The 13,930-nt window shown below is 49.4% G+C and overlaps 3 protein-coding genes across 3 annotated transcripts; 2 read left to right on the plus strand and 1 right to left on the minus strand.

Annotated features, from left to right (window-relative positions):
- The first annotated feature begins 405 nt into the window (after window positions 1-405).
- On the plus strand, window positions 406-3,290 carry GGS22DRAFT_164133 (WD40 repeat-like protein). Its single transcript, XM_047961484.1, has 2 exons — window positions 406-2,374; window positions 2,428-3,290. The coding sequence occupies exons 1-2, from the start codon at window positions 524-526 to the stop codon at window positions 3,106-3,108; spliced, it is 2,532 nt and encodes an 843-aa protein (XP_047818536.1). The 5' UTR covers window positions 406-523; the 3' UTR covers window positions 3,109-3,290.
- Window positions 3,291-5,248: 1,958 nt separating this feature from the next.
- GGS22DRAFT_200398 (uncharacterized protein) lies at window positions 5,249-7,550 on the plus strand (the record flags this gene model as incomplete). Its single annotated transcript, XM_047966433.1, has 6 exons — window positions 5,249-5,846; window positions 5,905-5,997; window positions 6,056-6,092; window positions 6,147-6,190; window positions 6,344-6,744; window positions 6,869-7,550. The coding sequence occupies exons 1-6, from the start codon at window positions 5,727-5,729 to the stop codon at window positions 7,548-7,550; spliced, it is 1,377 nt and encodes a 458-aa protein (XP_047818537.1). The 5' UTR covers window positions 5,249-5,726.
- A 48-nt stretch (window positions 7,551-7,598) lies between these two features.
- GGS22DRAFT_164138 (ABC-2 type transporter) lies at window positions 7,599-13,144 on the minus strand. Its single transcript, XM_047961485.1, has 2 exons — window positions 9,819-13,144; window positions 7,599-9,765 (listed from the first exon to the last, which is right to left on the minus strand). Exons 1-2 carry the CDS (start codon window positions 12,779-12,781, stop codon window positions 7,983-7,985), a joined length of 4,746 nt encoding a protein of 1,581 aa, XP_047818538.1. The 5' UTR covers window positions 12,782-13,144; the 3' UTR covers window positions 7,599-7,982.
- Between the last annotated feature and the right edge of the window lie 786 nt (window positions 13,145-13,930).

A 13,930-nucleotide genomic window follows, 5' to 3' on the forward strand; every position in this document is an offset into this window, starting at 1 on the left:
AAAACTTGGATTCTTCTGTATTGTTACCAACGTCCGGCAACCCTTTTATAAACCTTCCAAGACGTGGCAACGAAATTAAACGGAAGCCTATATAGGCAGCAGAATTTATATTATTGGTGTTTCTATGAGAATCTCGATTTTCAGCTCGAAATTCCACTTTCAGATGTGACTTAGGAATCTAGGTACCTAGAGTACCTAGTACCTACCGTAACTGCCCAATTTCACCGAATTTCATAATATGCACTATCGCGTTATCGCCGAATTTGGGGATTTGGAGTAAGGTGGGGGTTCTATGGCGCTTGGACCAATAGAAGAGGGGTATCCCTGTTCACCTTGTTCACCCTAACAGCCTGAACGCGTTTGCTTAATTAGTTTTCGACGCGACGCGTTTTCTGTCTGGTTCAAGTTATACGTACTTGACTTATGATTGACTTACACCAATCCTTCACTAAATCCATTCCCACTTTCGATTTTCTTTGATATCGAGTACAACAGAGGAATCGATATCGGAATAAACACCGGAATGGCATCAACAGCACCTCATCGTCCTAGAGCACGACCGGCTCATACTCAGGGTTCGACACACTGTGCATATACCCCTGACGGCTCGAAGCTGGTTACCGTAGGTTCGAATAATACTATCCGATTATACAAGACCGGCTTTGATGGTGAACCCATCAATATCGACGACTGCCAGGAACAGAATCTGAGTGTAGACGCTTCTGATGAGTTCTTCGTCGTTGGTTCCGAAGATGGAACCGTCAGTCTCTACTCAATCCCCGACGCCAACTTCGATAAGTTCTTACTTCGATGTTCTCTTCCGATCCGTGACGTTGCACTTTCGCCCGACTCGAAATGGTGTGCCGTAGCTAGCGACGAATTGACCGTGAAACTGGTTCGAACCGACGACAACTCGAAGATCCGTCACCTGAAGGAACATAACAAATCTACGAAACACCTGTCCTTCGACACTAAGGGGACTACTGTCACACTAGCTTGCACCGACGGAATTGTATATGTGTATTCTCTAACCTCTGACGAGCCGGAGCTTTTAAAAAAGATTGACGGTGTCATTGGCGCACTGGATACCGAATCCGATACTAGTTCGAAGATTTCGTGGCACCCGGACGGACGTGCGTTTGCAGTCCCGACCCCAACAAGAGATATCCAGGTTGTTTCGAAAAATGACTGGGAGAAGCAAAGAGTATTTGCAAATGGCCACAATGGAGATGTCACTGCTTTAGCATGGTCTCCGAATGGTGCTATTTTGGCCTCTGCTGGCAAAGACAAGAAGATCCTACTATGGGAGACCAAGACCCAGAGTGTTATCGCCAGGCTTGACTATGCCGATGTCATAGATATCGCATGGCATCCGAGGAACAATTTAGTATCTTTCACAAACTCAAATGGCGAGGTCTATATTCATCCCGACTTCGTACCAGAGCAATATGAACCATTATTAAAGCTCGGCATGCAGCCGGCACCTTTCATTCATGACCCTTTATCGGAGTCAACGAATTTTAGAAGACCCCTGGAAAATGGCAGAGACGCTCCAACTACGGTATTGCCTCAAAGACGGAGAGCGGCTAGCTACGATTCTCTCATGGATGGCCCCTTAGCAGATGATGATGACTTTGTGGTGGATGACGATGGAGCGGGCTACGCGCTCAATGGAAATGGCAAGCGCGTGCATGATGACTATGATGTTTTTGGGGAACCGGTAAGCAAGCGCCCCCATATCGAACCAGAATACCACGAGGCTTTCCAGCCTGGATCAACACCGTGGCGAGGCAACCGGAAATATCTCTGCTTAAACCTCATCGGGTTTGTCTGGACCGTGGATCAAGATGGACATAACACTGTTACTGTGGAATTCTATGATCACGAGTTCCACAGAGACTTTCATTTCACCGATACCTTCCTGTATGATAAGGCTTGCTTGACAGAAAACGGCACACTATTCTCGTGCCCTCCAAAAGACAATACATCAGCAACTATCTTCTATCGGCCGCACGAAACGTGGACCAACCGCACGGACTGGAGGACGCAGCTACCAAAAGGGGAGGCTGTTCTTGCTATGTCCCTGAGCGACTCCTTCATAACAGTCACAACCTCTGCGAACTACGTCAGAGTTTATACGCTTTTCGGCATCCCATACAGAGTCTATCGACCAAAGAGCACTCCAATGGTTACATGCGCAAGCTGGAGGGACTATGTCATGACCGTCGGCAATGGCCCTGTTGGTGCGGATGGACATACCAGACTCCTGTACACCATTGAGAACGTGAAGCGGGATGAAATATGTCAGAATGAAGATACTGTAGCGCTTCCAGAGGGCGCAACACTAAAGAGTATATTCTTCTCTGACAATGGCGTCAGTAAAACCTGTTCATACCTACCTACCTAACTAAGCTAACACAAAAATAGGATCCATGTATCTACGATTCTACAGGGACACTTTTGACCTTATTACATTGGCGTCAGCCATCAAGGGCATCTTGGGTACCTCTTCTGGATACTAAACTCCTTCCACGTCTCGCGTCGGGGCGTAAGACCGAAACGTACTTCCCCATCGCGGTGGCCGACGATAAATTCCACTGTATTATCCTTAAGGGCGGCGACCAATATCCCTACTTCCCACGGCCGCTGCTCTCCGAATTCGACTTCTCCATCCCGCTCACCTCCGAGCCCCCCAAGTCCAAGTCTACGAACCCAGACGCCATGGATGACGACTCACCGGAAGACGATGACGGAGACGAGTCTGAGACGCGCAAACTCGAACAGCAGTTCTTGCTTAAGGGTATCGCGGCGGCGCAGCTCCAGGACCTCGTGGACTCGACGAGCGGTAGCCATACTCAGCGGTCCAGCCTGGCTAGGCTGGAGCTCGAGATTGATAAGACGCTGTTACAATTCTTGGCAGTGGAGTGTCGTGAGGGCGAGGACCGCGGCATGCGCGCGCTAGAGCTGGTCGAGCTCATGCGTGATAGGACTGGTCGCATGGTGGAGGCCGCGGGCAAGGTGGCGGAACGGTATGGTCGCTCGATCCTGGGCGAGAAAATTCGCGAGGTTGGGGAGAGAAGAGTGAATGCTATGGATGATGACTACTAGTTTATTAGAGTGCAAGCTTGGAATTATACGGGACTGGAGCAAGGGTCTAGTTCTTGCAAAGCATCCGGCGTTATGAAGGGGCTTCCCTCATAGATGGGATTGTAAAACTTCTGATGACTACCTACGATTACCTACCTACCTATTACGTATCCTACCTAATGTTCGAACTCACTGTCAAACTATTACTTCGTCTACACCTGATATTGAATGAGCGGGATAAGCGACAGTGAATATATCGTCAACGATCCTCGGTAGCATAACGAAACCCCTGGGGCTGAGGTCAGCAGATGACCTGAGATCAGGGGTCTGTTACATAACTCTTCGAAGCCTCAGTTCTCCACCGCACTAATTGCCCTTTAATACTAGATTCTGCTATCAGCCACGTTTCCGAAACAAGTAGCGATCTCAAACATATACCATGCCGTTATCTCGATATGGTCAAGATGGCTAGGTAGTTCTCTAATTAGGGGATGATCAACGAGTGACAGCACGGACGTGACTCGCATTCGCGCCAAACATTTGAAACATATCACAACTCTTCGAGTCATGTATGTTCCCAGTATGTTGCTAGCAGGCACCGCAAATTAAATTATTCCCCGAGATCTGTGTCCTTCCTGTCGGCAGTTCTGCATACATAGTACATGTACCAGACTATCTCGGAAAATATCATCAACTAATCCACGACCGTCGGATCCGAAACCCTCTAAGCGAAGCGTGGCCCTATCCGTTATTCGTCAATAGCGGCGATTCTCACAATCTTGCGGTCTGGGTAAACCATGTCGCCGCTCAATCTGACAGGCCACGTCCATTCTCGAAGGGGAAATAAAGCCGACAAATCTCCCATCGTGACGACATCCCAGAGCACGTCTTTTGTCGTTCCCCCACGTGGGTGATATTCAGGGGGGTTAAAGACAGGGTTAAGAGATAGACAATTACAGCGTATCGGCCACGAGGTATGTATGTACAATGTTGTATGTATCACTAATCCCCCCCGCCGCAGACTATCTCGATATCACAATCGGGGAGTGATTTTCGTGATTGACAGCGACGGACGTCCGGTTAAAGTGCTCCTCGTCCACTGCATGTTACATCACCACGTACCATAGTTCGTAAGCCTATCCTCGATGCAGCACTCGGAACTTACCTTATTATAACGTTTGACACCGATGAAGAGGGTGTGATGAAGAATGGCGAGGATTTTCGAGACGGGATGAACCAAAGACTCGATGCAGGACGCGGGATAAGATTGGCGATATTATCACCACCACGTACATCTTATGTATTAGCACGCTCTGTTAAGTGATTCGCAACACCTTGGCTGGACTAGTCTGGGAATTCCAGTAGCAACTCCTGCACGACGGGGTAGGATTATGCGCTCGAAAGCGCAGAAAGCGTAGACTAACTTCCATAAGATGCGAGGCTACGGCAGAAATCACACGAGGCCATAGTCCTGATATATAGACTATACTATAGTATGTCTTATTAGATGGTCAGTATAGTCTTGTCATTCGTTAATAAGTTTCACGTCTAGTTGAGTCGGGAATAGCTCGTCGGCTTGGGCATAGCTGGAATGGATCCGGCAATATCCGAACAATTAACACTTCAGCGAATGTATCATGCGCAACCATGCTGATACTTAGACCATAGTATTAGCATGCGTAGGTAGAGACAGCTTGATCAGCTTGATCAGCTCGATCAGGTTCAATTAAGCTTGCATTTAATATTTCCAAACTCGTCGAATACTTAGTTCCACTTAGGAAAGACAGTCAGATTATAGCTCCGTACCTTTGGCCCTCGTTGGCGGCGGCGGTCCTAATATAGCAACAGAAAAGGCCAATCGGGTCAGACACGACCTTTATTTCGCTGTGCCGCAGATAATTGGTGAGTGCTACAGTATTGCGTACCGCTTCTCACCTCTCAGGCTCTCACATCTCACATTGTACCTGTCACTACACCAATTCGGGTTAATCAATATCGTGAAATCCTGTAACGTTAGGAACATTTACATGGGTTAGAATTGCACCCTATTATGTGCCTCATCGTAAGACAGGGATGATCGAGGAACCTCTCCCGCAATCGTGTGTCAGGTCCCGTAAATCCATCGATCAAATTGGCAATATCAGTGGACCTGACAAGGAGGCAATGGAACGGCTCGAACCAGAAAACGAGCGTCCCTCGCTGCTCATGCGTAGGGAACTTAATAACCTATTATCGGTACTACTATCGATATTGGGGTCCGGGGCGCGGAAGACCAAAAGAAGAAAACTAGAAGGACGAGCGCACAGTAGGAGTGCGCGTCAGCACGGCGCAGCCCCAGATCCTTCTACTTACAAGAGTTGGTCGTTCCCCCGGAGCTGAAGCGAAGCTGGGTCGACGTCTTAGAGTCCGCCGAACCCGGCGCGAGCTTCCAACTAAGACAACTCCCGCACCACGTGGTTGCGATGGTGAGAGAGCACCAAGGTTAGGATCAGGATAGTTGGTTTGGGATACGGAAAAACTAAAAGAAAGAGAGGAAGACAACGACGAAAAGAGATTAATAAGGGGAGGACAGGAAGAAGAACTATTCGTCGACCCGGAGTCCACGATAGGGACATTCCTCATCGACGGCTCAAATCATCATGTCGTCGACCGACATGGCGGAACTCATCCGTCAGATGACGGCATACGATAATTCCCAAGAACCTCGACCAGCTTTTAATTATCCAGCCACCGTATACGGCTTGGTTATTCCCTTCATGGTGAGCATCGCAACTTGAAGAACCGCTCATCCAACTATTCACTAATCCACCAACTCAGGTTGTCTCATCCATATGTGTAGCCCTAAGAATATACTCTCGAATAAAGCTACACTGCCTAGGCTGGGATGATCTTTTAATAGTCCTTTTCAGAGTACGTCTCAACCCTCATCTCCATCTATGAAAACCACACCAGACTAACCCTCTCACAGATATCAGCAACAATCGGCTCTATCTTCCTATGTCTCGGTACGAACGCCACCCCCAAAAGCAAAGACCACGCCAACTAATCAGAAGCAACAGCACTGCAAGACGGCTTCGGAGACCACATCCTGCAAATCGGGCTCGTCAAATTCGCCGCCTTCCAAAAAGCAAGTCTCCTTCCCCCTCCTCCCTCCCTCTCACCCATCCCCCATCCCCCAATCAACCCAATATAATTACTCCGGTCTCAGCCCTCCCAGCCACCACCACCACCACCACCCTTACTAACCCCCACCCAGAAATTCTACATCTGCCTCGCGACCTACACCATCTCCACAACCCTCATGAAACTCTGTCTCCTATCCCAATACCTGCGGATCTTCCAACGCGGCACCCGCGCCCGTCTAGCCTGCTGGGTCGGGCTCGCCATCAGCGCTCTCTGGGGCACCAGTTTCGCCTTCTGCGCGCTGTTCCCATGTTTCCCCGTCCGCGGGTTCTGGGAATGGCAGACGCAGGCGCGGTGTTACGGGTTCGGGTCGAAGGTGTCGGCGGAGGTCGCGGGCACGTTTGCCGCGCACGGGGGGTCGAATGTTGTGTTAGATGCGATGGTTTTGGCCGTCGTGGTCCCGCTGTATTTTAGGAGGGATACGGCGTGGAAGCAGAGGTTGGGGATTGGGCTGCTTTTGCTGTTGGGTGTTATGTATGTTCCTCCCCCACCCCCTACCCCTTCTCCCTCCTCCCTTACCCTCCCCTTTCTTTTCCCTTTCCCCTTCTCCTTAGCCCCCACCCCAATCCAACCACCACAGCCACTAACCCCCACCCAGCGTCCTCCTCCTAAGCATCTGGTGCTTACAAACCATCATCGACCACAAAGCCGGAACCTTCCCCGTGCTGGACCCAACATGGTACGGTCCGAAATCCATAATCCTCGCAGCCCTCGAAGTCGATCTCGCGAGCATCTGCGCCTCGATCCCGACCTTCTTTCCACACCTCTCGCAGTCCCTGCTCGGCAGCATATTCGTCACGCAGGAAGTGCATATCACGCACCAGCACCGCCGGCTCTCAGGCGATTCCTCGTACGACACCGCGAACTCGTCTTCTTCGGGGGGTGTTGCTTCGGGACATTATGAGCTGCAGTCGGCGGCGCGGGATAAGCAGGAGGAGAGCGGAGGGGCGATTGTGGTTCGGGTGACGGCGAAGCCCTCGCTATCGAATATGGGGAAGGAGGGACATTACCGCGACGACTTCGTGCGGAACGGGGTGGTGCCGCCGAATATGATGATGAGTGCGGGGGCCTATGATAAGGAGACGGGGGCTGGGTCGTCGCGGGTTTCGTCGGAGGGGCAGAGGGGGTTCGAGCGTGAGCAGGAGAGGTTGAGGATGGCGAGGGTGGAGAGTAATACGAGTATTTTACATGGTGGTGGTGGTGGTGGCAATGGGGGCGGGAATGGGAATGGGAAGGGGGAGAAGACGAGACCGTTGAGGATGGGGTTGACGGGGTCGTGAGTAGGGGATGGGGTTGAATGGATGAGGTGAAGATGTAATGCGTGTGAATAATTTGATACCCCCAATCTTGATTTCTTCCGATTATGATTCTATTTTACTCGAAGTGCTTGCTTAAGTTATGCCTTGACCTTAAAAACTCCTCATCACCATTACTCCAATTTAACGATCCATACCCAGGTATCCCTTACAAGGTAGATCAGAACCTAGAAAAACAGACAAAAGGTCACAATTATCAACAAAACCAACAACTGTACAGAATAGACTATTATTCATAAAGCCTATCCACGCAACGATCGTTCGTCGCATCTATCCATTTCCCGCCTATCCCTACGTGTAGAATTAGTGAATGTAATGTAATTAATAAGTCCCCGTCCCGCCGGGCCCGAACCCCCTATTCCTACAAAGCATCCCGTTTTTCCTCTACCAGACGCCTCACTTTTTTTGCTTGATCTGCTTCAGCTTCTCCTGCACCCCCTTAAAAGGGTTCTTTCCCCTAAAGCGCCACCACGTCGAGATGTAGATGACGATGTAGTTGAACGCGATGAAGCCGCAGACGATGCCGAAGTCGCGCCATATGTTTTTGTAATAGACGCTGAACTGCACTCCGAACTGGTCGCCATTCGCATACTGGCAGTATTGGCAAGTGCCGGCATCTGTGCCATTAATCACGTATCCGCCTGCCTGCCCCACGTACTCGCCCGTGTACGAATCGCAGGTTTGGCCTGGCGGAAGGAAAAAGGTTGAGTACTCGTCTTCTGTACATCGCACTTCTTGCCCATGGATGATAGTTGCCAGGTAGGCTTCCATCAAGTAGTGGAATGGTGTGAGCCAATACATCCACGAATGCCAGAAGTACGGGAGTTGACCCGGGGGTACGGCGACACCGCAGAAGGAGACGACAAAGAGGAAAAAGAGTGGCACGAGCAAACTCGCCAGTAGGTCGTTGGGACTGAAAGCCGCAATAGCCTGACCGAAGCCGACGTAGTATAGCTCAAAGAGTATTGTGAGTAAGAAGATAAAGCCGGATCGGAATCCCAACATCGAGTAACCTCCTATTCCCCACCACCAGCAGTTGTAGTAGACGGCCCCTGCAATGATGGCATAAGGAATCTCTGCAAGCACCACGGCAGTAGTCCACGCAAACCAAGAATATATCTTGGAGTTGTTCTCGCGAGACGTGAAGATGTTTCGCGAGTTGAGGAATACTGGTTGGAGTTGCTGAATCAACGGAGGTGAGATAGTGAGGTTCATGAATACCGAGAATAAACGAGATTGCATGTCGATAGTGGAGGACCCTAGACGCCAGAACGTGAAGGTATTGAACAGACCCGTAAATATGTGCAATATTATTTTGCCCATGATGTAGTTGGGAGATCTCCAATAGGCGACAAAGGTACGTTTCGTGACAGCGACTGTCTGCGTCCACAAGGGCATCGCGTATTCGCGGTCATCCTGGATATTCTTCGAATGCTCAACGTGTCGGCGCTTCTCGATCATTTGCTCCATTTCCTTGGATTGCTCCTGGAAATTCTTGGAATTCAACCAAACGTCGCCCCAATCTTGACCCTTATAATCAGGATTGCCCGCGCCGATAGCCTCTAACATCCACTCGGCCGGATTCTCGTCCGGGGGACACTTCGGACTGCCATTGGATTCGAAGTAGTTGATTAACTTCTGACTATCCTTTCCGAGCTCGCCAGCGTACACCACACAACCTCCAGACTTGAGCAAGATCAATTCGTCGAAAATCTCGAAAAGAACAGCAGACGGTTGGTGGATAGTACATAAGATGGCCTGGCCAGCATCCGCGAGCTTGCGCAAGAATCGGACAATGTTGAACGCTGCTCCTGAGTCAAGACCAGACGTAGGTTCATCCAAGAACATCAACAATTCTGGCTTAGATGCAAGTTCGACGCCAATGGTGAGTCTCTTGCGCTGTTCCGCATTGAGACCTTCTCCAACTGTTCCAATTGTTGCGCCAGCAATGTCTTGCATCTCAAGTAGGTCGATGATCGTTTCGCAGTATTCGTACTTCTCCTTGGTTGGAACCTCCTTTGGTTGACGGAGGAGCGCGGAGAATTGCAGGGCTTCGCGAACGGTTGCAGTCGGCTCGTGGATATCAAGTTGCTCAGCAAATCCTGTAGCTCTTTGGAATGACTTCGGAAGAGGCCGTCCGTCTACGAGAAAGTCGCCAGTGATGACACCAAACTTGATTCTGAACATGAAATTAGTACACATTTATTTCGAGGTATTGTTAAGATTACTCACCTTTGCGCCAGGGTATTCAACAGCGTTGTTTTTCCAGCTCCGGAGGCTCCCATCAAGGCTGTCAACTTACCAGGTCTAACGAAACCTTGGATATTCTGTAGTAACTTCCTTTCACCACCTTGGTAAGGGATTGTATAGTTGACATTCTGGAACGTGAACACCGTTTCATTCTTTGCGACACTTTTCATGGCTTCTTCATCTCGTCTTCCCTGTGCCGCAGACTCGTCTTCAGGAGCAGAAATCTTTTCGCCACTTCGACCAGATTCCTCGTCGCTCAGATTGCCTTTGCGACCACCAGTCTCGATAGACTTCTGAAGTTCCTTGGGTACTTGGCCACGCTTGTAGACAGTTACGGCAGCACCACCTGCATTGGGTTTCATCATTTCCATTCCTATCATGGTTATAGCGAGAAAGAATAGGAAGAAAGCCCATAGGAAACCGAAGTTTCTCCAGAGATGTCTACGAGAATAGTTGAAGGATGACTCGATATAGTCGGCGCCGGAGACACTGGTGCGTGCGGGTTTGGAACCTGCTAATGTGCATGATTGGTACTGTGGTGTAGCACCTTGACCTTGGGGAACAAGAAACGGAGGCGTGCATTCCAGGTCTAGTGCGTAGAACTCATTAGCCATGAGACATTCAAATGCATATTGCACCCAGTTGATCCATCTCAACCATCCAAACCATGGATGCATCGATTTAGGCGGTATAAGATAGCCGGTGTAGACAATGACGATCTGAAGGACGACTCCAGTCACCTTGGTAGCATCATCTAAGGTCTTGAAAACTGCCGAAATTGCACGGAAGAAGGCGTATGTCGTCATTGTTGTCATCCAGAGAATCAACATGGAAATGAAAAACTGGGACGGAGTTGCCGATAGTCCTGCCATCCAGTAAATGATGACATTGAATAGCAGTACTTGGATGAAAACCAACGGCACATCCATGACAGTTTGTGCTAGCGTATAGGCGGAGGGTCGATAGAAGGAAAAGTTCTTGTGCTTGAGTAGGATGGGCTTGGACATGAATGCAGACGTCTGCTCAGCAAGAGCTAACAGCGCATTGAACAACAAGATGAAGAACAGGACACCACCTCGTGTGAAGGCGCCACCTGCTGTACCCGGGAGCTGGTAGAATAAACTTCCCACAATGAGACCTTGGAACACAATACCACCCCATTTACCCCCTAGGGAAGCCTTGTCACCCATCATGATTAGGGCTTGACGTTGAGTGAGGGCAGCTACTTGCTGGTGAAATGGTATAGTGTAATTCTTCTTCTTGGTCTTCTTTGACATGTTTTCGGCTCGGACGCGCTGTTCCTCCTCGAGCCTAGCTTCGTAATCGCTGATGTCGTCAAGATTGAGCTGGCAGGCCTCGCTTTTTCTGAAAACATCGGCGAAATCTTGAGCTGACCGGGGGATTCGGTCTTCCCAGCCAGGCCTGACGCTACGCTCGTGAGGGTCGGTAACGGAGGTGAGGAAGTCGGCAGTCGTCCATCGTTCAGGGCAGTCGAAGCCGAGATCTTGGAAATACTGTTTCGCGCGATCGGAAGGACCGTAGTACAGGCATTGGCCTTGGTCGATCAGTAACACTTTGTCGACGAGGTTGTACAGAGACTCTCCAGCTTGGTACAGAGAAACCGCGGTCGAGACCTGAGCCATGTTGGTAAGGGCTCGCAATGACTGAACGTACTCGACGGCAGTCGATGCGTCGAGACCCTTACTCGAATTGTCCCATCCTTGAACACTGGCTCGTGTAATGAGAGCCTCGGCAATACTGACACGCTTTCGCTCTCCGCCGGAAACACCCCTGACGTATTCGTTGCCAACCTTGGTGTCCATAGTGTGTTCAATCCAAAGCAGCTTGGCAGCTACTCGAAGGAACTCCCTTACATAGTCTTCCCTGCTCTCACCTTCCATTCGCGACTCCTTTCCGGGAGTCCGGGTCCGAAGAGCGAAGGTAAGTGTGTGCTTGACTGACAGTGTAGCGTAGTGCAAATCATCTTCTGGGTTGTAGATGATCTCGCCTCTGAAATCTTTGGCCATGCGCTTGGCGTCCGTACCACCGTAGGTAACGTCGCCCAGGACTTCCTCGTAACCCGCTCGTTGGTTACAAAATGTTTTCAGAAACGTCGTGCAACCGGAACCGGGTCTGCCAAGAACAAGCAGGATTTCTCCTGGTCGGACACACCCATTGAAGTCACTGAGAAGTTCCCGTACAGGGGGCTTGGCGAAGGCAGCCTTCGGCCCTTTGGTCAACAAGTTCTTCATAAATCGTGGTAGGCCGAGAAAGAGATCTCCAATCGTAGGCTGTAGACTAGCTCCAAGGCCGACTCCCTTGACAGTGAGGTTGCGGAAGATAACACCCGCATGTCTCGTCTTTTCCTCTTCGCTGTGCTGTTGACGAGCTTCGCCAAACATACGAGACATTAGTCGTTCGATCTCATCGTGATCCTCCTGAGACTCGGCCCCGGAGGCAGCACTTCGACGCCGTGTCAGTACCTGAAAAATCTCATCTTCAGTCCTAGCATTGCTTTGCTTGCGTTCTAGACTAGGTTGTTCTGCTGTCGACTTAATAGGTTCAAAGCGAGGCTCAACCTCTGTCTGCTCAGATTCATCCGATGATGATTCGCCAGGGTTGTTAGCGACTTGGGTTGCCGTAACATGCTGTCCAGACGAGGAGGGACTAGCATCACTCGGTCTAGTAACTTGATCAGAAATTGATTCAGCAGTACCATCGACATGTGCGTCGTTTAACCGACGATGAAGTTGAGCCGAAGTAAAAGTGCCGTTGCTGACATGTTGGGTTCTAGTGACCGAAGTAGATGATTCTTGGTTTGTGCTTGTGCCAAGCGGGAACTCTCGACTCGTAGATGTCTGTTGATGAAGCGAAGTACGAGAGGGCGTCTCGGGGAAGCCTCCAGGTACATCCATATTTGCTGGAGTGAGTCTACTGTCGTCCATGTTGAGCCAAGAAGGAAAATCTCAACAAGCCCTGAAAAAGGGAGGCACGTAGCTCGTACGCGTGTATGTTTACTCGAGTTGTGGATGAAACTCTACGGGGACGGCATTATAAGGAAAAGTGTAGTAAAGAAGGTAAGAAAGTTAAGGTGAAAGATGTCGCGAAGAAAGAGAAAGGAATGTAAAATAGCCTAGGTTGGTAGAATGTAAAATACACTGGCGCAAAAAAATAGACCTGGTGGAAAGATAGAGACATCAAAGAAACGGACGCCATAGAATAATAGGACAGGATAAGCAAACAAGCTGCACATGTCGGCGCCCGGTGTCTAGGAATGCGGATCGGGGTTCGGGCTAGACAAATTATCGATATTGTTTGTGATACTTCCAAGTAAGTACCTGTCTAGTACCTAATCTACCAATCATTCTTCTTATTTATGACTATTTATGACTTATCAATACTGTATACTTAAGTTGCTAGGCAATTGCGTTGAGGCGTTGCTTCTCATATTGGTAGGTGCTCTGTGCTAATGAGTCGAAGGCGTCGAATATTCAAGCTTCAAAAGTGGGTCCATGTGAACTGCGTGGAGTGGTGATGCCATAGAGTTGAGTTTGTACACACATACGGTTAGATTTAACTATCCGGCTGGTACTTTTTTTTTAAACTTTCCTAACGTTACCTATCTTTGTTTGGCTGACGAGTTAATCTCATCGTCCCGTATAACCGGGTAGCAGAACTTTGTCATACCCAATCAAGTACTACCGGACTCTCTTTATCCTTGTCACTCGATGACAGCGTGAAATGTAAAATTTCTTTTATAAAACTGACCTCCTTGAACACAAGCAGACTTCGATAATCTCGACACGAATGTCTCTAATCATCGCATATATCACGTCGAGCGTCCGGCACTCTGTTCGTCCCAAGTTGGATCGATTCCTGTATTTTGTTCCTCAGCTCTCCATCCGAGGAATGATCCATCATTTTAGGCATATTCATCGCACCAAAAGAAAATATTACGCAGCTGGAATTAATAACACCGTAATGAGATGTCTTATTCGAACGGGTATCCAGTCGCCAGTCTACTTCTAGAAGCTCAGATTCACAAGTTGGGAAATGATCTAGCCCCTTACTTACCTGAAAGGTCATTTTTCTAA

Source organism: Annulohypoxylon maeteangense (assembly GCF_022496945.1).
Source record: "Annulohypoxylon maeteangense strain CBS 123835 unplaced genomic scaffold GGS22scaffold_9, whole genome shotgun sequence".
Classification (NCBI taxonomy): Eukaryota; Fungi; Ascomycota; class Sordariomycetes; order Xylariales; family Hypoxylaceae; genus Annulohypoxylon; species Annulohypoxylon maeteangense.

Coding starts and splice junctions, on each gene's coding strand:
- GGS22DRAFT_164133 (XM_047961484.1), top strand. CDS start 524: ATGGCATCAACAGCACCTCATCGTCCTAGAGCACGACCGGCTCATACT. Junction 2,375..2,427: donor TATTCTTCTCTGACAATGGC/GTCAGTAAAACC, acceptor ACACAAAAATAG/GATCCATGTATCTACGATTC.
- GGS22DRAFT_164138 (XM_047961485.1), bottom strand. CDS start 12,781: ATGGACGACAGTAGACTCACTCCAGCAAATATGGATGTACCTGGAGGC. Junction 9,766..9,818: donor TTGAATACCCTGGCGCAAAG/GTGAGTAATCTT, acceptor TTTCATGTTCAG/AATCAAGTTTGGTGTCATCA.